The following is a 25,825-nucleotide window of genomic DNA, read 5'->3' on the forward strand; positions in this document are numbered from 1 at the left end:
GGAGGTGATATATAAAAGTTTGGGTTTGGAGAAGTTGCCCCTTTCCCCCAGAACAAAAGCTCACTTTTAATTTTGCTTTATCGGTTGATTCTTGACCAGTTTAAGTCAGCAGGTCAAATCCTTGTTGATTTAAACAGTGATGATTCATAGAAGTAGTCCGTTCTTTCCTTCTTTAGTGCAATTACTTCCCTTAACAAAAAGGTGAACGTCTAAAGAGAATTAATTTCATTGCTAAAATCAATATGTGATTTGACTATATGTAAAAGTACTGTGTTGTGTTTGCCTTTGTTAAGAAAAAAAATTGTGTCTGGATTCTAAAGCAGATGTCATACAAGAAAAACTATGTATCTGTAATTGTCAAAATGCAGGCTGCAGTTATTTGTGTCGATGTTCTTCGTGTTTCACTGTTGCAGTCATTACAATTGGGTTATCCTGCTGGCAGGCTACCCTCAGTCAGCCTGAATTCCAAAGTCTAGGTCTGGCGTCGGTTGCTGTCACCTCTTCCTTGACATCAGTGTGCCAGGGGTATAAAAGTTGCAACCGACGCCATTTTCTTCAGTCTTTCTTGCCGCACAGTGCCCGAAGCAAAAGCAGTTTGCAAGTGCCAGTCGGCCGATTCCTGAGTTTTTCAAATTCGAATTTCAGATCCGAAGTCTTCATTCAAGCTAAGTACCCCATTGGGGAAACTTTTTTCTTGCTCCAGACCGATGTCAGAAAAAGTTAATAATTGTATTTCTTGTGGGAAGCAAATACCTCATAAGGATTTTCATTCTTACTGTATTCCTTGCTTAGGACCTGACCATAACGTTGCTAGTTGTCGGTTTTGTGCTAGATTTAACCAATGCACTATTAAGCATCGGTACAATTTTGCATTCCATTACTTTGGCAGAAGATTTAATTATATAATGCCGTCAGAACAGCTGACTACCGTAGTTTATAAAAAACGTAAAGAAAAACAAAAGGACAGGCATCTCAGATCCAAAACCGATGACGAGGCTTCTGCTAGGCCTGTCACCGGTTCGCCAGTTCTCAGTGAGGCGCTTTCGCAACCCCTGACACCCGCTACCTCAGTGCCACAGGCCGCTTCCGACTCCCACGTGAAGCCGACTAGGCCTCTTGAAACTCAAGGTATTGGACACTCGGAAACTATTCCCTCAGATGGGTCTGGAGCCGCTGAGCAGGCATCGGCTTCTGAGGGTGTTTTCAGGCCTACACAGTTATATGTGAAACCTACTTCAGCTTCAAAGGCAAAGACTAAAACAGCTCTAAAGACAAAGGAACAAGTACAGCATTCACCTGGACAGGCCTCCATGCCTAAAAAATCAGATGCTTAAAATGGCCAAAGACCTAATTACTTTGATCAGGGGTTCCCCATCCCCCTCCTGATAAGAGGCCTAGGCAAGAGTTAGAATACGAATCTTCAGACCAGGTTTCTATTTCCTCTGATTACTCCTCTGAACAGGATTACTCTATTCCTCCCTATGAGGATTCTGATGCTGAAGAATCTATCCCTTCAGCCTCTCCTGAGGATTATTCTTTTGGGGAGACACTGCATACTATGAGGGAGCATTTCCACTGGGAGAGCCAAGATTACTCAGAATCCAAGAAAAGGCTCAGACACTTTCTTTTATTGCCTCAGCACAGGCCCCTTGCAATCCCACCTGTTTTAGACATTGTAGATTATGTATTTTCAGAGTCCAGTCTATCTCCAGACTCTACCACCAGCCCCTCTTAAGCCAGACAGATACTACAGGGTTCCTGATTCACATAAATTTCTTTATAAAATCCCTGCTGCTGACCCAGAAACCATCTCTCAGGGTTCCAAAGGGGTCAAGGCTTCTACTGCAAAAACCCTATCCCCTCCAATAGGGATTCTAGGGCCCTAGACAGATGGGGTAAAAGATTTATACTTCTGCTACCTTGGCTGTAAGAGCCTTAAATTGCCAATTTTATATGCTTAAATATCAGCAATATCTTATGTCATTGCTTAAACAGAAAATGTCAGCAAATTCAGAATGTGCAGACAACAAAGAAATGCAGGATTTATTGCATGCAGCTGAACAAGTTGGAAAGCATAATTTGCAATGTGGTTTTGATTCTCTAGAGGCCTCCTGCAGGGCCGCTGTTACAGGTTCTGTCATTAGGAGGCATGCTTGGTTAAAAGAACAAAATTTGCCGGATCATGTTAAAGCAAAACTATTAGATGCTCCATTACAACATGATACTTTGTTTGGTGTTAAAGCAGAAGAGGTGTTGAAGAAAATGGAGGGCAAAGCTAAATCTATGCAAACAGTCAAGGATTTCTTGCAGGTACAGCCTCCCAGATTTAGCAGGAACTGGCCTACAAAGAATTGGTCCTTTCCAGTGTCAGATAGACCACAAAGAGGCAGATACAGACGCCCCAGAGGCAGATCACAGCCCCAAGGCTCATACAGGCCTAAACAATGGGGTGCTTCTACCTCCAAGAGCGGAGAGGAAAAATCACAGCCATACAGGAAACAGTCTCAATGACTTTCCCCTTCCAGCACCAAGCACTTATCTTTTGGCAGCCCCTTTGGGGGGAAAACTAGCACTTTTTTCACAAAATTGGCACATGATCACCCAGGACAAATGGGTTCTAAATATAGTATCACAAGGCTACAGGTTCCAATTTCACACCCTGCCAAAGCTAAATGGTATGCCAGACCTGCCACGCAATCAATGGGCAGAGGCACAAAAACAAGTTTCATCCCTCATGGACATGACAGCCATTCAACAAGTGCCAGAGCAAGCGCGGGGACAAGGATTTTACTCAAGACTGTTCTTGGTACCCAGAAAGGACAAACCCTGGAGACCAATACTGGACCTATCAATTCTAAACATATATCTGGATATTCCAAAATTCAAAATGTTGACTCTACAGCAGCTTCTGCCCATGTTGGGCAAGAAGACTTGGCTTGTGACTTTAGATCTAAAAGAGGCATACCTGCATTTCCCAATCAGACAAATATGCAGAAGATACCTCAGACTCAAAGCTGGCTCAATGCACTACCAATTCTCTGCACTGCCCTTTGGCTTATCTACTGTGCCCAGGGTCTTCACAAAGTGCCTAGCACCAGTAATTGCATACTGCAGACAAAGAGGAATACAAATATATCCTTACTTGGATGACTGCCTCATTCAAGCAGAGAACAAGGACATTCTACTACAGCATCTGGCGTTTGTAAAGAGATTACTACCATGCCTAGGGTACACAGTCAACGAACAGAAATCAAAACTAGTACCCTCTCAAGAGGTAATATTCCTGGGTGCAAGCTTAAATACAACTGCCCAGATGGCTTATCTCACGCCAGACAAACAAAGACAACTGACTACCTATTTCAAACTGTCGGCAACAAAGTCCCAGTTATCTGCAAGAAAAATACTGCAGGCTTTGGGCTTCATGGCATCCTGCATTCTACTAATTCCATACGCAAGACTGCATATGAGGAAACTTCAATGGTACCTAAAAAGTGTTTGGACTCAACATTGCCACAGCCTGGAAACAATAGTTACTCTCATTCCCTGCCTGCAACAGGAGTTTTGATGGTGGGCGAAGGCCTGTCACCAGAACAAGGGACAGCCATTCACTCTACCCCCAGCCACACAGACATTAACAACGGATGCATCGGATTATGCCTGGGGAGCCCACATGGCAGGAAGATGTATTCAAGGCACATGGTCCGCGAACCAAATGCATCTGCATATCAATCAAAAAGAGATGCTAGCTGTTCAAAATGCCCTGACAGCCTTCAAGGACCTACTTCATCCGGGACAACTACTGATAAAGACAGACAATACCATGGTCATGTGGTACATAAACAAGCAGGGAGGCACTCATTCTTACCCCCTTTGCAGACAAGCCATGACTTTGTGGGACACAGCATTGACTTACCAAGTACATCTGCAGGCACAATTCCTGCCAGGAAAGATAAATACTCTGGCAGACGAACTAAGCAGAAACCTCATGAATCCCCAGGAGTGGAAATTGGATCCGCAAGTCTTCAGCATGGTAACAAGGAAATGGGGATGCCCGGACATAGATCTATTTGCATCACCTCACAACTGCCAATTAAAGAGATTCTGCACAAGGACTTATAACAGACAAGCATGGAAAGTGGATGCCCTATCTTTCAGCTGGAAAAACTTAACAGTATATGCCTTTCCTCCTCTGCCTCTCCTCCCCAAGGTACTCCTAAAGGTCAGACAAGAGAAGCCAAAAATGATTCTGATTGCCCCAGACTGGCCACGCCAGTACTGGTATCCAATCCTAAGGAACTTGTCTCAATGCCCAGCCTGGACCTTACCTCAAGTACCTCATCTACTGTAACAGCACAACAATCAGATCCTGCACAGCCAACTCAAGACCTTAAATCTGGCAGCATGGCAGATAATGTAGTCATACAAAACACACCTCTCACTAAGGTGGTGATGGATGTCATTTTGGAGGCCAGGAGGCCTAGTACTAGAAAATCCTATGCTGGAAAATGGAAGAGATTCTGTTCTTGGAACCAGGCACAAGGAATTGACACAGCTGTACCAAACATTCCTCAGATTTTGCAATACTTGACTGAGATGCTGGACAAAGGCCTATCTTTTTCATCTATAAAAATTCATGTCTCTGCCATTTCGGCTCATTACAATACAGAGCCACCAATCTTTTCTCATCCTTTATTAAGGCAGTACCTCAGAGGGGCCAAAAATTTAAGGCCTCCAAGGAGATCACCAATACCTGCATGGGACCTCAATTATGTCTTGGAAAAACTCACCCTGCCTCCTTTCGAGCCAGTCGCTACAGCTGATATAAAGTTTTTATCTTGGAAAACAGCTCTGCTCCTAGCAATAACTTCTGCAAGACGAGTCTCAGAGCTACAGGCACTCATGGCTGTGGAACCTTTTATCATTTTTTATCCAGACAGGGTTTCTCTGTGGACAAACCCGACATTTATGCCTAAGGTAGTGCCCAGTGTGGCCCTTAACCAAACTATTCATCTGCCTACCTTTTATCCAAACCCACAGAATAAGGGGGAGAGAATTCTGCATTCTTTGGACATGCACAGACAGCTACGCTTCTATTTGAACAGAACCAAAGCTTTCAGAAAGACAGAGCAATTACTAGTGGCATATGTTGCAGAATCACAAGGAAAGGCTATCTCAAAGCAGACTATTTCAAAGTGGATAGGCCACTGCATTCGTTTCTGCTATTCACAACATGGCAAGCCAGTTCCTAAGGGCATTAGGCCACATTCAACCAGAGCAGCAGCCACTTCAGCAGCCTTCCTCAGGGGAGTACCAACCAAAGACATTTTAGAGGCTGCTACTTGGAGTTCAGTGCACACCTTCACAAAGCACTATCACTTACCACTCTACTCTAAATCCAGGGCAGGCTTTGCCACTGCAGTTCTGCAGGGCCTAATAGCTGCTCCTAATGCTATTTATCTCCAACCTCCCAACCTTAGCTTTGGGATTCAACCCAATTGTAATGACTGCAACAGTGAAACACAAAGAACATAGTACAGTTGTGTACACTTACCATAAATGTAGATGTTCAAGTGTATTCACTGTTGCAGTCCAGGTTACCCACCCGCCATCCCCCATTTCTTTGCTGGAACTTATCTGTACTTCTCTATTCTGTACAACCTATGTGGTGTATTTGCTTGTAGATGAAGGCAAAATATTTACTTTGCTGCATGCATGTTTTATTGACATATTTTTAGCCTACCCTTTTGGGGGCACCTGACATCTGGGGCAAGAAAAACTGAAGAAAATGGCGTTGGCTGCATCTTTTATACCCCTGGCGCACTGACGTCAGGGAAGAGGTGACAGCAACTGACGCCGGACCTAGACTTTGGAATTCAGGCCGACTGAGGGTAGCCTGCCAGCAGGATAACCCAATTGTAATGACTGCAACAGTGAATACACTCGAACATCTACATTTATGGTAAGTGTACACAACTGTACTTTATGTTCTGTCCCATTTGTAAGAAACATGCCATGGCAAACACCATGCCAATATACTTCCTCAGATGAGAGAATAGGAGGCCAAAGGCAGAGTGATTTGTGGTTCTGGGAGTCATAGAAAATAATTTAATCCTTACCTAGAACAGATTATCCCATTTACAAAATCATGCTTCTTTATTTATTTGCTTTTGATACTTGGCTAGGTACACAACATATATAATTCTAGATTTTCAAATACAGATCCTGAGAATTTAATGGAAATATGCAGCCCAGTCTGAAGTAACCATGTACCTACATGTAAACAACAACCGAAAAAAAAGTCTACTACTTTGTAGTGCCAGAGACTGTGTGTGTGTCTCTGCATGTGTGAGTGTGTGTGTGTGTGTGTGTGTGTGTGTGTGTGTGTGTGTGTGTGTGTGTTTGTCTGGACATGTGTTGCGTAACTGGCCAAAATGTTGATTACTATAGTAAATGTTAGTTATTCAAACTGCAGACTTGTGCAAAATGCAGTACAGACAGGGCAAGCACACTTGTCTATAATTTGGTTGCAGTTTTTGGGATATTATACAGAATGATAAAGCATTTTATCAGGCACATGACTATTTTGCAATAGCCATGTGATCTCATTCTTCCAGTTAAATCAGTGTGTTCTTATATAGTAAATATGATATTATTTGAATTTCTTGCATTTACCATTTAGTGATTAAAATAAAAGTAGCATGACTTCATTTGACTAGAAATGGAATACCACACCCGTTTTTTTTTAATTCTTATTAATTAGTAAGTATGCAGGCATAATTGTATAAATGTGTTAGGTACAGGCGTAATATTTTTCTGCTCAGTAATTAGTCCAGGGTTTGGAAACTCTATAAAATAATTGGAACTGAACAACAAAATATGAATTTAAGAAAAAAAACAGAATACTGTAGTTTGCATCAAGCAGCCTCCTTGCACTGATGTTCTATGCAGAAATGAGTTTCTTCTTGGTTAATTCTGCATCTGTCATGGTGACTGACCAATCTTTAATAATAAAAGTATTTTTTAGCTAGTAGCACTTATTAGTGCAGAATAACAATATATAGATAGATAGATAGATATATAGATATAGATATAGATATAGATATAGATATAGATATATATATAGATATAGATATAGATATAGATATAGATATATTCCTGGGGGTAGAATCATGGGTTTTTTTCCAATCTTATTTAGTTGCTACAAAAATGCAGATTGGGAGCTAGGTGAGCATCCACAAAGCATGACTCTCAAATGTCATTATGAAGACATAACCAAAACAATGTTTGAGAAGAATCCCTGCTCATTCGTATTTCTGTATTGCTTTGCATGCTGAAACAGTTGTTCCAATCTAAATCTAGGTCCCACAAAAGACATCATTTCTATAGTGACTTTCAAAACCATGGTATTCATAACATTTGTGAACTGTGCTTGGAAACATGGAGGATAATTCATGTTACAGAGATTGTTGCGGTACAGATCATAGTTTATGAGGCAAGGAAGTGCAAACTTTAAAAAATACTGGATTGTGCTGTGAAAATAATATGCTTCTTGCAAATAGTTTGCATGTTCATGTAGCCTAAAATAGTGTAAAGTCTCTACCACCCACAGAAGAGAGAAACATTGTGTTGTGGTAAAATGGCCCCTTTTAAAATCCTTCACTCTGTTTTTCTCTCTTTTCTGTTTAACAGGACTGGTTGGCTAAGTTTGGCTACCTGCCTCCTCCTGACCCTGTAACTGGGCAACTGCAGACACAAGAACCATTGACAAAAGCAGTTAAAGCCATGCAGCGGTTTAGTGGCCTTGAAGAGACAGGAATTCTTGGTTTGTATCTTCTCAGCTTTTCTTTTCTTACTATTCACTATTATAAATTATGGAAGGCTACAGAGAGAGTGAGAGACAATCATCATACAACTAGTATTGCCTCTGTGCTTGCGGTGCTGATATGAAATCAATGCATTTTTATTATTTTTTTTCCTAATAATGTTGTTTTGTTTTGGTTTGTTTTTTTTTTCCTGAAAATGTTTTATATTATACTGGTATGCAATTTCAAAGTGCATTTCTTAATAGTTAGCTGTCTATAAATTTTGAATGTTTGTAAATAAAAAGCCATTTACTCCCTTAGGTATAATACAAAGTAGTGTTACATACTCAGTGCCAGGTGGTTGTCCATCTGTTAGCAGGTTCTAAACGTACTGAGTAGTTCGGGGTGACTTCATAAACCTGGGAGTGCATCTTGAAAGGCTTATAATGTCACAGGAATCCCAAGATGGCCTTACAGCTGCACAAACAGTTGGAAATCCCATCTGTTTCGGTCTTGTGAATTTTTCTGATAACACACTTGTTTACACCGCTTTCCCCTGAGTAACTTGTAAGAGATAGAAAAAAAAATGATACCTATATCAATCACACAAAGCTAACAAAGGCAGAAACTGACAATAATTACTGCACAGATTTTATAGAGACATGCTTACTTATATTTATAAATAGACTGCTAAAGGTATTGTCTCTTTCTGATGGGTTTTATCAAGCAATCCCATTGTCACACCAGTTAATTCTGTCATGCTGCTACAACGTTTATTTATTTCCAGTTCTCCCAGACCTCTCCAAGTGTTTTAGCTTTCACAAACCAGTTAACAGTTACTGAAACAATCGATGATAAATGCAAGCATGTGCAAATAATAGACTTATTAAGAAAGGAATTCTCACTAAAGATTTTTTTATATCATTAGATCTTCATATTGGGATATTGGTCATATTAATAGGACTTTCTAATGTACTGAAACAATGTAGCAAATCTGAACTGTTCTCATTTATTTTGAATGTATATAAAACCACACAAATATTGTGATCACTGGTAAATGAATTTACAAAATATTAGCAAAAAATTCATATTCATTAAGGATATCCACACCTCCAGGCTAGTTGCTCAGCATAATGCATCCGAGATTATCCAAGTGCAACTAACTCTGGGCAAGACCGCAATCCAAACTGCAGTTTGCTACAGATCCCCCACCATGCTCCAGGATTCCCACTCCTCATTTCTGATATACTAGAAAATATTAGGGTACAACCTAACACCCTAATAATGGGTGATTTCAACTACCTCACCATTAACTGGGAAAACTACTCATGTACCAACTCTTATGCTCAACGTTTTCTGGGATTCATAAATTCCAACTTATCCACACGCCTACCAGGGGCAGCAATATCCTTGACCTGGTCATTACCAACATGGGTGACTGGTGTTCCACACCAGAGGTCAATTTCTCATTGTTCATATCCAACCACAAGCTAATCACCCTAGACATCCACATTCCACCCCCACCCCCCATTAGGGAAACCATCATAAAAAACTTCTCCAAAGCCAACTTCACGCTTCTTAAGACACCCATGCAGATGGACAATAGAGGTACGACTGCTGAATCCTACACAAATGCACTTTATAGGTTCATAGGTTAGTACTAGGCTAACTGCCCTTGCAAGCCATTGTAAGCCTAGCCAATTATCCCTTGTGAGACTCAAACCCTGCACCTTGTGTTTGTAAGGCAAATACCTTAACCATTAGGCCACCCTCCCTCCTATAAGCACTTACATGAGTGCATGGATCGTGCTATCCCTAACAAAACTAAGATGCTATCCTCCAAATAAAGGAAGCCAATCTGGTGGTCCCCTGCCATAAACAAACTCTACAACAGAACAAAGAATCTGCTGCAAAAAAGAGTAAAATCCCATGATTGGAGGAACTCCCTGGTCAGCCTTAGTAAGAAGCCGAGATCCCTCATAAAATCCTCCAAAGCTAGTTACGAAAACAAAATCGCCACTGTTTCTAAAGACAACCACAAAGCATTCTATAGCTATGACAAAAATCTCAATGGCAACACTCAGATCTGCTCTGAGTTACAGCACAATGGCACTAAATATACAGAACTAATATTGCCAACATCCTGGCAGATAGGTTCATTGCTAACTTTACCCCCTCTCACCTCCTAAAGGGCCCATCTCTATACCGAAGAATGCAAAGTTCCTGTAATCACAGCTGCACAGGTAAAAACCACACTATCCAAAGCCAAGAGCACAGCATCCATGGGACCCGACAACATCCCAGGCTGAATTCTACATGAACTACAGAACAAACTGGCACCCCACCTAAGTACCGTGTTCAATCATAGCCTCACCTCAGGCTTTGTGCCCACTGAATGGTGCACAGCGATGGTTATCCCACTCCACAAATGGGGATTCACCATGGACCCTGGGAGCTACCGCCCCATTAGCCTGACGAGCCTGGTCTGCAAGGCCATGGAATGTATCATCATGGAAGTTATAAACAAAAATATTGGTAATCTCCAAACTCTGGACCCCCACCCAGTTCGGGTTTGTAAAAGGCAGATCATGTCTCCTAAAACTAATAGACTTCTTTGAAGCAGTCACCAAAGCCGTAGATGAGGGTAAGTTGGTTCACACAGCCTATCTAGATCTCGCCAAGGCTTTTGACACCATCCCCCACTCTGGAATTATAGATAAACTCACTAAACTAGGAATAAATCCCTATGTCACAAGATGGGTTGCCAACTGGCTCACTGACAGAATCCACAATGTGAGAGTAGCAGACTCCAAATCTGACTTCAGACCAGTGACAAGTAGAGTACCACAGGGTTCAGTCCTGGGTCCTCTCCTGTTTGGTATCTACTTCTCTGAAGTACAGGCTAACACACAGAAGGTCTTTGGCTAATGAAGTTCGCAGATGACTGCAAACTAGGAGCCATAATCAAAACTCCTAACGATGTGGACATCCTACAAAAGGGCCTCACTGAGACAGATGCCTGGTGTCAAAGCCATGGCCTCAAGCTCAATGCCAAAAAGTGCATTGTCCTCCCTTTTGGTAAAAACTCTGTACCCATGAACTATCACATAGGCGGTAATCTACTTAACACCGAAAGTGTGATAAGAGACCTTGGGACACAGGTGGGCAGTAGTCTCTCCTTTAATAATCACATCGCCATAGTAGTCAGGAAATCGTTCTACGTGGCACACCTCATAACAAAAGGTTTCTCATCCAGGAAAAAAGAGGTAATTGTTCCCCTCTACTCATCACTCATTAGACCCATTATAGTGTACAATGCCCCTTTTGGTATGTACCTCACAAGACATCTACAGTAACTGGAAAGGCTGCAGAAATACCTCACAAAGAGGATTACCAGCCTCAAACAGATGCCGTACGCAGACCATCTCAAAATCTCCAGCTTTACTCCATCGCATATTATCTACTCAGAGGCGATCTCTGCCCAACATACAAAGCTATGTCAAACCCAGAGCTATTGGACATGTTCCATTTAAAGAAATTCCAGTCCCTCCAAGCTACACGCTCTAGGGACCTAAACCTTGTCACCACAATAAACAGAACATGCTGGAGGGATAGATTCCTGTCCCAGACACTTCCCATACTCTGGAACTGTCTATCTATATCAAACAAAGCTCCTCATTAGCACGCTTCAAGAAAAATCTTGATGTTTGGATGGGAAATAGGAAATGCATCCTGGGGATCACTTCTGTGGCTCTGCTCGACAGGGGTACAGGAAAATAATTTTCTTGGGTGGTGAAAGCCAGGGTACCTTTTTGGCTAGGCTTATATAGGCCCTAGGGCCAATAGCCTTGTAACTACCTATGAACCTATGAACCTATGTCATAATATTACTGAGAGTAACAACAGTTTTTAACCGACTGAAATGTTTCCATTAATGGGGCAGTTGCTTGTGAAATACCCTTCATGCATATACATGTACATATATCTCACATAACAATAAGTAATCCAAGTGCTAATAAATACTTCCTTGAACTATGCATTTTACATAATATTTAAAGCTTTCCATTGAGTAAAGGTGGTAGCCATGTTTCTGAATGCATTACATACTTGTGTTAGTATTGAAAAGGAAGCTTTATTTGTGACAACAGTCATCATCATCATCATCATCATCATCATCATCATCAGCCCCCTTTTTCCCATTTTTCTACATGGGGTCGGAATATTGTGTTCACTGTCGCCAACTCTCCAGATTCAGTGCCACACTCCTGCCTTCTTCAGCACTCATGCCTGACTGTCACAGAGCTTCTCTCACACAATCCATCCACCTCTTTGCTGGATGTCCTCGCTTCCTCTTACCTTCTTCCTGTCAGTCCCAAATCTTCCTCACCAGATTGTCTTCTGCTTTTCTACACATGTGTCCAAACCAGTGTAATCTGGTCTCTTTGGTCTTTTCTGCAATTGGAGCTACTTTGGCTTCTGCTCTTATGTCCTCATTTCTTCATCTGTCCCACACTGTGCATCCTATCACCTTTCTCAGGCACTTCATTTCCATCACCTCTAGTTCCTCAGCTGTTCTGCCTTTACTGCCCAGGTTTCTGTACCATACAGTAGTACTGGTCGCACCACTGTCTTGTACACCTTACTTTTCAGCTTCTTTGGCATTCTTTTGTCATGGACTACACCTGATACTCTATGCCAGTTGGCTGCAGCCCCTCTGATTCTAGCTTTGACCTCTTCATTCAGACTACCCTTCTCCTCAACTACTCCTCCCAGATACCTGAAGCTGTTTACCTGTTCCACTATCTTCCATTCTATCTTTATTCTCAGCTTCTTCTGATTTTCCCAATTTGCTGCCATTACCACCATCTTATCTGTGCTTAGTTTCATCCCATGTGCCTTCAGATTTGCATTCCATTCTCCTATCCTTTGCTGAAGTTTTAGCTCAGAGTCTGCCTGTACTGCTACATCCTCTGCATAGAGCAGCTTTGTTTATCCATCCCCTCCAACCTGTTTGCTAATGTAGTCCATCACCAGTATGAACAGCAGTGGGCTCAGAGCTGAACCCTGATGTACACCTACTCCCACTTGGAAAACCCTCTGTGAGACCAAACACTGTTGGTAGTTGAGTCATTGGGTCCTTGTACGTAGCCTTTCACTAATTCTGCTAGTGTATCTGGGACTTCGAACCACAGCAGTACTGCCCAAATCAGCTTTCATGGGACCTTGTCATATGCTTTCTCCAAATCTAGGAATACCCACTTGTACTCTTTCCTCATCTCTAGCTTCTTCTTAACTGTCTACTGTCTGTCTTACTGCAAACAGTGGGTCAGTTGTGCTGCATCCTGATCTGAATCCGAACTGCTCATTTTCCATCTTACATTCTACTACTCTGTGGATCCGTTTAGCAGTCACCCTCTCCAGAACATTCGTACAATGTGACAGGAGTTTGATGCCTCTGTACTGCCCACAGTTGTGGATGTCCCCTTTGTTCTTGTACACTGGCATGAGTATGCTTATTCTCCAGTCATCTGGCATACGCCTTTCTCTCCCCACTGCTATTAGTACCCTAAGGAGCCATTTCTCCCCTATCTCACCCAGCATCTTTATCATATCTGCTGTGACTTCATCTGAGCTTGCTGCTTTCCCTGACTTCATTTTCCTTAGAGCTGTTCTTACTTCTTCTAGGTTGGGATCCTCTTCTTCTCCCATTGTACGCTGTTTCTGGAGCAGTACAGCTTCTGCTGGGTTTTCTTCATTTAGAAGCTGCTGAAAATACTCCTTCCATCTGCCTTTGATTTCTTGTGGACTGGTGAGCAAGTTGTTGTTGACATCCCTTATATAGGGTGTCTGACTATCTTCTTTATTTTTCTTTGTGTTGCAACTTGATATAGTTTCTTTGTGCCACCTACTGAGTCACTTTCTAAAAGCTAGTAGAGTGCCTCTGATGCCTTATGTTTGCTATTTCAACTCCTTTCTTAGCTTCTTTGTAAGCCAACCAATATTCCTTCCTAGCTCAGTCAGACTTTTCGATCTCCTACTTTTTCCTGTACTCCTTTCTTTTGATGACTTCCTGGACTTCTGCATTCCACCACCAGCTTTCCTTATGTACCTTATTTCCATACCTGGCTTGGCCACATAACTTTTCTGTAGTCCTAACACATGCTGGTTGTTTTATGAGCTACCATTCTTCTTCAACTCCACCTATTTCCTCCTCTTCTTGGGGTGCAAGAGCCCTGAGTAATTCCTTGAAATGTTGTACTTTCTCTCCTGTCAACTTCCAGGTCTTCAGCCTGGTCTCTGTTGACCTTAGAGCCTTCTCTGACCACTGCTTGCAATTGATTGTGACAACTAGTGGTTTACACTGTGGGACGACTGTTTCACTGGGGATGACTTTGCAATCATGGATTCTGCCCCAGTGCCTTTTCCTTACTAGGAGAAAGTCTACCTGACTTGCATGTTGACTACTCTTGTATGTGATCTTGTGACTGTCTCTCTTTCTGAACCATGTGTTGGCTACTACCAAGCCATTTGCCAGACAGAAGTGTGACAGCAGTGATATCAGATTAGTAGTTCACCCCAAACTAAATGGTGAAGGGTACATGATTAGTAACAATGACATTATTTAAAGTCAGATATATTTTTAAGGATAGGGCCATATTGTTATTTATCAAGTTTTATGGATGGAATAGCTATGTTTTTGAATACAGGTGATAGACAGATAGTACAACTGTGACTAAGGAAACTTTTGCCAGAGCTTATTCAGTGCTGTTTTGATACACTAACAAGTTACATGTAGTTCTCAACCACTTAGGTGTCAATATTATACCAATGGGTTCAGCACATTCAGAAATCAGAAGACATCAGATGGCATAAGTGCGAAAAGGGCTGAGACCCTCAGGTACTACCTTTCCTATTACTAGAAGTATGGGTTTATCAAACAACATCTTGCTTTAATGTAAGAGTGGTTAGGTAATAGATTTGATTACCTGGTCATATTAAAATCTGCAACAGGCTGGAAGGACTTAATTTCTGATGAATATTTTTTTTTTGTTTTTTTTTTTTTTTTCATTTTTGGCTTAGGCAGGCATAACAGGCCTTGGTTTGAGCCTGTATATATGCATATAAGACTGAACTCAGTTTGGCAGATATCAGGTATGGGGATCAGAACTGAAAATCCAGATTAGGCAACATCATGAAGGAAATACCCATAATTCCACTGGATTTGCAGCTTCACATATTTGTCAGTGGGTATGAGAAAAAAAGAGGGAAGACAACTGAGGAGTCAATGTGGGTTTCTGTCACCCCCAACAGTAGACCAGTCACCGTCACACTTATCATTCAAGCAGAAAAGGGTAATGGACCACTCATATCTGTCCTCCTCTAACTAGAGCAGTCCTTGGAATGTTAGAGCCTCTGTGTTATGTTCAAGTTACCACTTTTTATTGATGACAAACTATAACTGTAATGGCATGATCACATAGACATATTTTAGTTTGAGACAATATGAATTCTGTGTTGATACAGTCTAAGGTAAGGATGGAGTCATGGAAGTTTTCAAAGGATTTAAAGATGGCAGACAGTTTTGTATGTTTAAGGCAGGGCTGGCCTTAGGCCAGTTGGACCAATTTGGCCCAATAGGCTCTCACTCCCTCAGGGTGCCCCACATTAGGCTTTGACAGGGTCATTATGCTGTACATGATCCAAAGATTTGCCTAAGAGACACTACAGCAAAGTGTAAGTGGTTTTCCTACTGGTAGCCTTTGCTACCATAGTAGTTACAAGTCCAGTATTATTTCCATTCCCATAGCAGTGAGTTACTGTTGAGTGCTCATCAGGGTTTTTAACCCAAAACTGGTTGCACTAACCATCTAATTTTCTGTAATACTCCAGCTACTGTATAAAAAGTTAAGAGCTGGCTTATTTTGAAGACTGATAGAGAGGAGCTGTTTTCTTTTACTTTTGTTGTGGATATGGGGTTTATGAATGGTTGTTAATGAATAAAATTACAGGAGATAACTGTGACATAATCAATCTCTGACAACATGAAAACAAACACTAGTAAGGACAAAAAATGCAGAGACTGTGATAAAAGTTAACTTCTGATCACTAAGACTTGTTACCAATTGAAGAGTATGACGGAAAAATGCTTATTGCAGTCTCGGATAGGAGAAAACTAATCCCAGAGAAGTGAAACATGATGTGCATGTGCTGAATGGAGGGAAGCAGAAGTGTATAGAAAAATGATTCGTTTTGCTGAAAGTGTTAAAACTGCAACACAGAGGAAAACAACTGAAGAAATAAAAACATTAATTAATATCAATGCAACAGTGTTAATGTAAGAGCAATCATGCAGAGAAGTACAAGTCAGGATGGTGAGTAGCATTAATGACCATAATCATAAGTAGATGTGAAACATGAATTCAGTCAATAAAATAGGTATTAAAATGTTTAAGAAGAATACCCGTACACTGTTATAACATCATAGTATAATGTCTCTTTGGAGAAAATAATATACAGTATCCAGTGTACAAAACTGTTGGCCGTCAGATGCGAAGGAGAGTCAAATGAGGGGAAGCTGGGAAAGAACAGAGAGGGACAGACAGAAAAGACTGAAAAAAATAAAATACAACGAATTTAAAACTAAAACAGTATGGGTGGGGAAAAGGGGATGTGCAGATATCTCTTACACAGGCTCAATACATCCAGACAGTATTACAGAGTTTGTGAACATTTACTGGTAAGTCAGGGTGCACCCATCTGTTGAAATAACATATTGGCACAGAATCTCAATATGTCTGAGTTAGTTAAGCAAACCCTGAGAGAGGCACTACAGGAGCTGTTGGATCAGAGGTAATACTGTCATTTACCTCTGTTTTAAGGTGTCTTATGAAAAAATATAAGCCAAAAAAATTAAGTTTTATTTTAATATACAGTAATAGCATACATTCCTGATACCTAATCTGAAATAGTCTTAAGTTCAAGAAGCCAGCAAGTGGTGAGAGAGATGGGGTGGGACATGAGGGGCTAGATGAGGGGGCCCCTCCAAAATGCTTCAAATTGGGTCCCACAATTAATAAGGCTGGCTCTGGTTTAACGTATTCTGAAACTGTTTGTGTCTTTCGGCTTTTCCCGGTTAGGGGTTGCCACAGCAGAACTCCGGTCCACTAATGATTGGCAGTAGATTTTTACATGCCGAGTTGCCGGCCCTGATGCACAACCTTCAACGAATGTACGCCCATTCACGCATGTCTCCACACAGAAGACGCTCTAGCTGAGAATCGAACAGGACAACGTCTTACTGTGAGGCGACAACACTACCGCAGCACCAGCACCGCATTAACGTATTTTGAAATGTGAAACCCAATACTGTTCAATGGCATGTATTATATGTACATGTCTTATTGTGACTGAAGACAGATCTTAGTGTCTGAGTCCCCTAACTGTAAAATAAACAAAGATGATGGGAGAAAAAGAACAAAAGAAGAAAATAAAGCAAAGAAAAGGAGAGAAAAAGAGAGAAGGAAATCTGTCTTACACTGTCCTACAATGACCATGAAGGCTAAACGTTGTGATAAAGAACACAGAACTGGAGTTCTAACATCTACAGAATAAAAGAAGACGGTAAAGGGTAGTGTGATAAATATCAAGCGATGAAAGCTAGAGACTGCACAAAGAAAGACCAAGGTAAAGTATGAGCTGTAGAAATACACATGTATCAGGCGCTAACATTGCTTGAGTATGTGGCTAAAATGCATCAGTTGACATTGACTTTGGAGACAAACACCTAACCACTCATTGAACGGCTTGGCTTAGGCTGGAAGCCAGTTAAGGAAATAGATTACCACATTCTGAAGTTTTTAAAGGACGTATTCTGACAAAGATGTTTAATGCCGCATAGAGAGTCAGAAAATTCTATTGGAATAGTCAGATGGAGGGACTGTTCAGTAAAACAGTGGCAGGTGTATGATGTCAATATGTTTCAATTTAGTCTCTTCCACCACTGAAGGAGATCTTGAGAAAGAAGTTCTGCACAGTAACCGTACTAACAATACTGCCTATTGAAGGTTTTCAAAGGAGAGTACTCTTACAGTTTTTTGAGCTAGCAGAATGGGGTAGGTATGGTGTACTCAGATTTTAGTAAGGGGCTTTACCATGGTGTTATACAGAAAATCGAAAAGCACAGCTTGATATACTGGAGAATAAAAAGGTATATTAAGTGGTGATATGGATGAAACATGAGAGGCAGAGAGGAAGCTCTTTTATAGAGTATCATAAAGTTGTCCTCTTGTATTCAGTATTTTTATAAATGATGTTTCGATCTAAGTTGGTGGTTGCAGGTGATTTAGTGATGACAAAAACCTAGGCAGTAGTTACATGAGTGAGTGGGTCACCAACAAGTTAGATATGTAAATCAAGTAGAAAATATAAAATACTTATTGTGTAATACATAAGAACCTTATGATTTTCAAAACGATGAATTAAAACCAAAGGGGTACGATTCAGGACTATAGTACATCACAGAACAAGCACAGCATAGTGTCACTCAAAGCAGGAAGCAGTCACAGTGAATGCACAGTAGAAAATGTCCAGACTGAGGAAATGGTCACCATCTGTAGGATAGAGGAAGAAATATATCTGTTATTAAATACAAAATATTATAGGTATTTTAGGTAGCAGAGAACCCCAAGACAGTGACAGTGAACCTTAGAAAGGGGACCACAACAGAGTATGAGCTGACAGTGAAAATGTCAAATTAATGTTCGTCTATGAACTCACTGAAGAAGAGTAGCTATTTGTCCTCCCTGCCGGCTGACCATCTGACTATCTATTGGTCTATCAATGACTTATTTCATTATTTTATTTTATTTGTCCTTTGGTAACTGGCAAAGCCCAGCTGAGCCATTTTCAGCAGAGGCCCATAGATAAAAGCTCGACAACAAATTCAAAACCATTTAAACAGTAGTTGATGAGTAATGATAAGCAAGGGGAGAGAAGCCTCTCAACAAATTAAATATTTTACAATGAACTGGAAGAAAAGCTCCATAAAACACACCTAAAATCATTTTACAGTACCTGATAAGTAATCATATACAAGGGGTGAAAATCCCCACAATAGATAAAACACCAACAGATTGCAATACATTTAAAGAATATTACCATAATAAACTGCAATCAAGAATACAATATCTACTACAAGTAGCAAGATACTTTCAGAAAAGGATAGCCTACATCAAGTAAATTAATACATAATTATTCAAAATACTGACTATATTTCTAATATATGGAGATAAGAAGTAATAGAGAATTCTGCTGCCAAATTAAACAGTGGAATAGAATGAGACAAAGAGGATTAATGAGCAGGAGGGAAAGTTAAGGACATGGAGAGAGAGAGAGAGAGAGAGAGAGAGAGTGAGGGAGAGAGAGAGAGAGAGAGCAAGGGAGAGAGAGAGCGAGGGTGGGAGAGAGTTGATTATTATTAGAAAGATGAGAGTGTTATGGATGGACATGAGAAAGGAAAATAAATAGTAAATGATGGCTGAACAGGTAGAATAGCATACATTAGTAGTATGGTATCATTAAAGTGAGAACCTCTTTGATGTCAGGCCATTATTACTTACTAGGATATGGAGGTGTTAGTGAATTTAGAGTGAGAAAGGTATAATTATAGTGAGTACGTGGTCATGCATCTGTTTTGAGGGTTGTGCAGGTGTAGGTGTCAAATATTGTTTAGATTGGTCTTGCAATTGTAAAGGTTGCTTGTATGTTTAAAGGATAACGGAATAGAGTTCCAGGAGTGAGATACATAGCTGGAGTAGAGAGAGGTTGATAGTGAGGAGCATTTTGTTTTCAGATCAAAGTGGCCTAACAGGGGTGTATGTGTACAATAAGTCTTGTAGCGCTTTGCTTTGTTCTGGTTTGTATAATAAAATTTGTGGACTATGAGTAGTTGGGTATGAGTGAGTTGCTTAGGTAATTCAAGCCAATCGAGCTGTTTTAGGGCTAAGCAGTGATAGGTTCAGTTTGGTGTGTTAGTGGAAAGTTTTACAATTTTTTGACCTTGTTTAGTTGATTTTGGATGGAAGTTTCAAGGTTAACCAGTACTATGGAGCCATATAAGAAGTGGGAAGTAGAAGTGTAGAGATCAGGAGTTTTCTAGATTAATCAGTTAAGTAGTTTTTTGTTCTATAGAGTGTCCCTAATTTCTAGTGGATTTTTTGATAACCTGTTGCACATGTAAGTCAAATTTCAGGTTATCATCAATTGCCATGCCTAATAGCTTGGTATGGGGGATGACTTCTATAGGAGTCTTATTAGATACGATTATTGAGAAATTTTGTTGGAGGTGTGCAAAAACATTTGGGAGGGATAGCAGACGCTTTTTTTTTTTGATTGTGTAGAAGCTGGGAGTTATTGAGCCTGCTTTCAATTGATGGAAAAGACCCTTGGGTGAGGTGTCGTAGAGTAGTTAGCTTACTGGCAGAACAGATTAATGTGGAGTTGTTGGCATATTGTATGAGGGACTCTTGACATTTGGCCAAATGTAAGTTGTTGGTAAATATATTAAAAGTAGTGGTGATGGAATGGGAACATTGGGGAACACCTAATTTGATAGCTAGGAAGGGTAGGAAGGATGAATAATAATGAGTAATAATAAAATCATTATCATTTCAGCTACACTAGTGCATGTTAGAGTTGTATTTAATCTGTCCTGTAAATGGAAGACTTTTTGCTTTAGCCTTTTACTGTAGGTGTGCACACTACTGCCCCCTCCCCCCAATTTTTCTCTTCCTATTGTACTCCTAGGTCAATTACTTAAAACTATTTTCTTTCTCTTGGAAAAGGTTTACCTATGTACCCGCAGCTCATACTTCAATTGTTTTTCCCTGTAGAAGTGGTGGTCCTTTTCACCACACTGTACTAGATTAGTAGCACAAGATTTGTAGTTATTAGGAAGATACTGCACTACACTGACCTGGAATTGACCGAGCTTGGCTTCCCTGATTGTTTTCTTAGCAGCTGGCCTGTCCAGTTTTTCTGGCTCACAACCTTGTATTACTTTGTGTCTATATCCCTCCCACACTTTGAACCTGCACACCTCCGTACCACTCCTGCTTAATTACAGAGAAATAAAAAAAACTGATGTAGAAAGGCACCATCTTTTGACTTTGATTTTCTGCCCTTGCTTCATAGGAATCCCCAGTAGTGTACTTGCTTATACCATATTGCATTATTTTTTAATTAGTACTCTACTGAGCCATAATTTACTGAATGTCCCTTTCTAAAACCCCTGGCATAACTACATTATTTTCCTACTCCTCAGTGAACTGCAGCTCCCCATTTTTAAAGAAAAATAAAAACACAAAAGAAAATACCCTTTTTTCTTTAGAATCTAGCTTGTCTAATTGCCCTTAAATCTGACTGTTTATCTTCCCCAGACACTGGATTGAACTGGCTGATTGTTTTTTTTTTTTTTTTTGCACTTTGTCCCAGGTCTAGCCCCGCTCTGTTTGCCTTCGCTATGCTCTGGCTCACTTCGCTCCCCACCCACCCCACATATCATTTCCTTTGTACCTAACCACAGGTCCCTTCCAACCATCAAACTCCTCCCCTTCCTTTTACACAAGCTACCACCCACTACAAACTCTCTCCCTACCCCACAACTCCTCCCCAAACTGTCAACCAACTCACCCTATTAAAGCCCTCTCCTCCTCCTCCTCTTCAAACATGCCAGACTTAATCATTCCTGTCATACTTCTACCTGCACTGCTCCTCCTACACAACATAACATCACCTCACACACTCTTAACCCCATACATAAAGCCCCCACCTACCCTCACCAAAGCTGCTTCTCTTACCTTCAGCAACCCATACTCATCTCTGAATCTATCCTTCCAATGAATATACTACTCCCTAAAATAAAAACTCCTCCTTTCAACCATAGTACATAAGCTGCTTCTCTTACCCTCAACAATCCATACTCATCTCTGCATCTAGCCTTCCTATAAATATACTACTCCCAAAAATAGAAACTCCTCCTTTCAGCCATACATCTAAGTATAAAACAAAATACTTTCACAACTACCCACAAAAAATGAAAGCTTATGACTTCCCAAGGACTCTGCTCTTGTCAGGTGATATACACCCAAACATTGGTCCTACCACTATTCCTAACACCCCATAAAATATCACCCCCAATTCTAATCAAAACTCCATACCAAAAAAGAAAATCTCCTTCTATTCTATCAATACTCGAAGTATGCTCAACAAACTAAGCCAGTTTCATGCTTTGGTATCTCTTCATGCCCCAGACATTATCTCTGTCACAGAAACTTGGCTTAAACCTCAAAACCAAGATAAAGAGATCCTTCCTCCTGGTTATAATATACTTCGCCAAGATCACTTAAAGAAAAAAGGTGGAGGTGTTGCTTCAGTTTACTCTAACTACTTCACTCTCTTCCTTCCTAAAGAACCAATTCCATCCTTTACACCTGCTGAAATACTAATAGCAGACCTCAAACCCAATGACTTTTCTACCATCACAGTAGTAGCAATATGCATTCCACCAGGGGACAACATCTCCTTAATGGAAAATATACTGTCATATCTCTCCCTATATTCCTCTAATGAAACTATCCTTCTTGGGAACGTGAACATTAATTGGCATAACCTTAATAATCCAAACCCTCCACAACGCATAAACCTCCATGGATTTACACAACCAATCTCCAAACCTACCCATACTAACTCTCATTCTTCAAGCTGCTTGATAGATTGGATACTTGTTTCTAACCCCAGCAAATACCATAACCCTGAAACTCTACCTGATGCCCTGAGTGACCACTCACTTATAAAAGTGCTACGATATATCACCCACATCCCCAAACCCCACCGGCTTATCATCTGCCGCAAACTTTAAACCTTTAACCCAGACACTTTTAAAACCCTCCTCTCTAGAATTAACTGGAATTTCCGTACTCAGCTCCCATGCAATGAAGCAGTAAATGTCTTCAACTCAACTTTCCTAAATATTTTAAATTCTCTAGCCCTACTGAGAAAAGTTCAATTAAAGGCAAACATTTCACACTGGCTAACTAAAACCACCCGTGCCCTTATGAAATCCAGAGATAGGGCATGGAAAACATGGGTACAAACCAAACTTCCAGCTGACCTCCTAAAGTATAAAGAACTTAGAAATCAGACAAAAAAACTTATCAACAAAGACAAAAAAGACTTTTATTATAATCCCCCAAAAAACATTAAAATCTGATCCAAAAAAATTCTGGAATGCTATAAACTAAATACTACAGCCAGGTAACCCAACTTCACCAAACCCATGTCCTGACAAGTCACCTGAAGAAACTGCCAATACCTTCAACAACTACTTTATCGAATCCATTTCCAAACTATTTAACCCCAACCTCTCAAACAACAACACTTCATACCTCCCTATATACCCCTCAATGACGATCTCAGTTAACTCCTTCTTCTCTCTCAAACCTGTCTCCACTGACTATATCAAAAATCTACTCTCAAAGCTCAAACCATGCTCTGCATCAGCAGACAATATTCATTCATACTTTCTCTGGATTGCTGCACACTCCCTTGCTATGCCTGTATCTATACTAATCAATCACTCCATCTCTGAGTCTAAAGTTCCTTCTAACTGATAAGTTTTACACTCTTCCTATTCATAAAGGAGGTAACTCCACAGAAATATCTAATTTCAGACCTATTGCTATCCTCTCCCCTCTCTCCAACATCCTTGAGAAATGTATATACAAACAAGTTATGCATTATCTTGTACAAGAAAAACTTCTCACTCCAACACAGCATGGCTTCCGTCCCAAGCATAGTGCAACCACAGCTCTACTATCATTTCTCAACACCTTAGCCCTGGCTAAAGATGATCACAAACTCATATCCTGTCTATTCCTTGACCTTTTTAAGGCTTTTGACACTGTCTCACATACTCTGCTGCTTAGGAAACTTGTAGACCTAAACATCTCCCCTGATGCAGTTGCATGGTTCTCTAGCTATCTCTCTGACAGGCTGCAGTCAGTACGGTGGGACTCAGCACTATCTACCCCCCTCTCTGTAAGAACGGGTGCTCCCCAAGGTTCCATTCCTGGACCTCTACTCTTTAATATTGTCACCAACTCTCCACTCCTCTTGTCCTCATTCTAACATTGTCCAATACCCAGATGACTCTACAGTCATAACTATTGCTAATTCCCCCTTAGAACTCCTAACAAATACCCAGACATCTTTCAACTCAGCCGGACACTCCCAGTCAACAAATGTAAAATAAAATAATATAAAATAAAAATAAATTATCATACTGAAGTCTGTTGGAAAGATAGCTGGAAAACCAGTTGGTGGAGGTGGTTAACAGGCCAAGTGAAGAGAGTTGTTTTAGTAGCATGCTATGGGAAATGGTATTGAAGGCCTTAGACAGATCCTGAAACACAGCAGAAGCCAGTTGGCCTTTGTCTCTGGCTATGTTGACAGCACTGTGAAGTTTAAGACAGAGGTGGTAGTGTTATGCTCTAGTTAGAAACCATGTTGGGTGGGGGATAAGGAGGTTGTTTATAAATGAGTCATTAATTGATTATGAATGCATTTTGAATGATTCTTGAAAGAGGGGAAAGAATGGCAATGGATCTAAAGTTGGATATATCGTTTGAGTTACCTCCCTTGTGAAGTGGATTGATGTAAGATTTTTTTCCAGCAGGCTAGGACATGTGATTCATGAGTAGACCTGTTTATAAGAATGGATATCAGAAATGATATTGTGCTGGCGGGTATTTTTAAAAAATGACCAGGAATTCCATCTGGACCTAGTGTACTCAGTTTAATTGGTTTGAGGTATGTCCTGATTGTTTTGATTAACACTGGTTGAAAGGAGAAAGTGAGATTAATGGAACTGTGAGATGAGATTAAGTGGGATGCGCTCAGATTATTAGAGAACGTCAATGTGTTTTAAGTTTCATTGTGAATGCTAGGGATAAAGTGATCATTGAAAGTCTTAGCTGTATCTCCTGGTGATCAATGGATGTTGGGGTTTAGTTGTCAATAATTTAAGACAAGGTGTAGTATTTTAGATTTCGTGGCCCAGAATTGTCTAGAATGTTTGTTGCATCTATTCTACAAATTGGAGTAATAATGTTTCTTGTCAGGTTTGATCTGATATTTTGCTTTATTTTGTGAGTATTTATATTGTTGAAGATTGTTTTCTGTTTTATTATTGAGTCATGGTTTCCAGACTTAACCTCTATTCCTCATTAACTTCCTGGCGGTAGGAGTGAGTCAAGCAGCAGGGTTATTTTGCACCCTTTTAAATTTAAAGGGGGCCATGCTGTTTAACAATTCCATGAATATTTTATTAAAACAGACATCATCATCTAGTGGCAAAATGTTTAGAATGTTCCAGTAGTGAGATTGTAGTGAGGTGTTAAACCTTGTGGGTCAAAATTGTTCATGTTGTGAGACGATTTTTATGTGTGTTCACTGGGAGAAGTACAGCACCAGGCAGCATTGTAGTTTGACCAAAAAACTCTTGAGACTTCCTGACTGCAGAAAATCATTTTTATTCAGATTAACATTTATTAGAGGTGTTTGAATAACTCAAAAAATGTATAGGTTCATTTCATTATTGTTAGAGGAAGTTTTGTATGCAGCAAGGAAAAATATATGTAAAAGCTGCATAACAAGAAAAACAATAGAGATAGTGTGTGTGTTTGTGGGGGAGGGGGGCTGTTGCACTGTTAACTAACAGACAGATTATATTGGAGAAAGGCACCATTAAACTGGGAGGGGACCAGAGTTAAAGGGTTTGTGCCAGATATGTCTCTAGTCGTGTGTGCATGCCTATACTGGTCAGTACACCATTAGGTCAAACATCAATAAAATGACTTGTGTGTGGAGTTATTTAAAACACAGTAACATACAGGGCTGTTAATGCAGGCTGAAAAACGTTTGTATCCTTGATGCAGGTCCACTTCTGAATCACGAAATACTGAAAC

The 25,825-nt window shown here is 40.5% G+C and overlaps 1 protein-coding gene across 1 annotated transcript in view; it reads left to right on the forward strand.

Moving 5' to 3' along the window:
- Window positions 1-25,825, forward strand: part of MMP17 (matrix metallopeptidase 17) — a 1,131,886-nt gene that overhangs the window by 37,205 nt on the left and 1,068,856 nt on the right. Inside the window, exon 2 of the mRNA XM_044069795.1 lies at window positions 7,690-7,822. Within this exon, the coding sequence (XP_043925730.1) occupies window positions 7,690-7,822 (133 nt within the window). The remainder of the gene's footprint in view (window positions 1-7,689; window positions 7,823-25,825) is intronic.

This window comes from Protopterus annectens, chromosome 4.part0 (genome assembly GCF_019279795.1).
Source record: "Protopterus annectens isolate FY-2018-M chromosome 4.part0, PAN1.0, whole genome shotgun sequence".
NCBI classification, from domain to species: Eukaryota; Metazoa; Chordata; order Ceratodontiformes; family Protopteridae; genus Protopterus; species Protopterus annectens.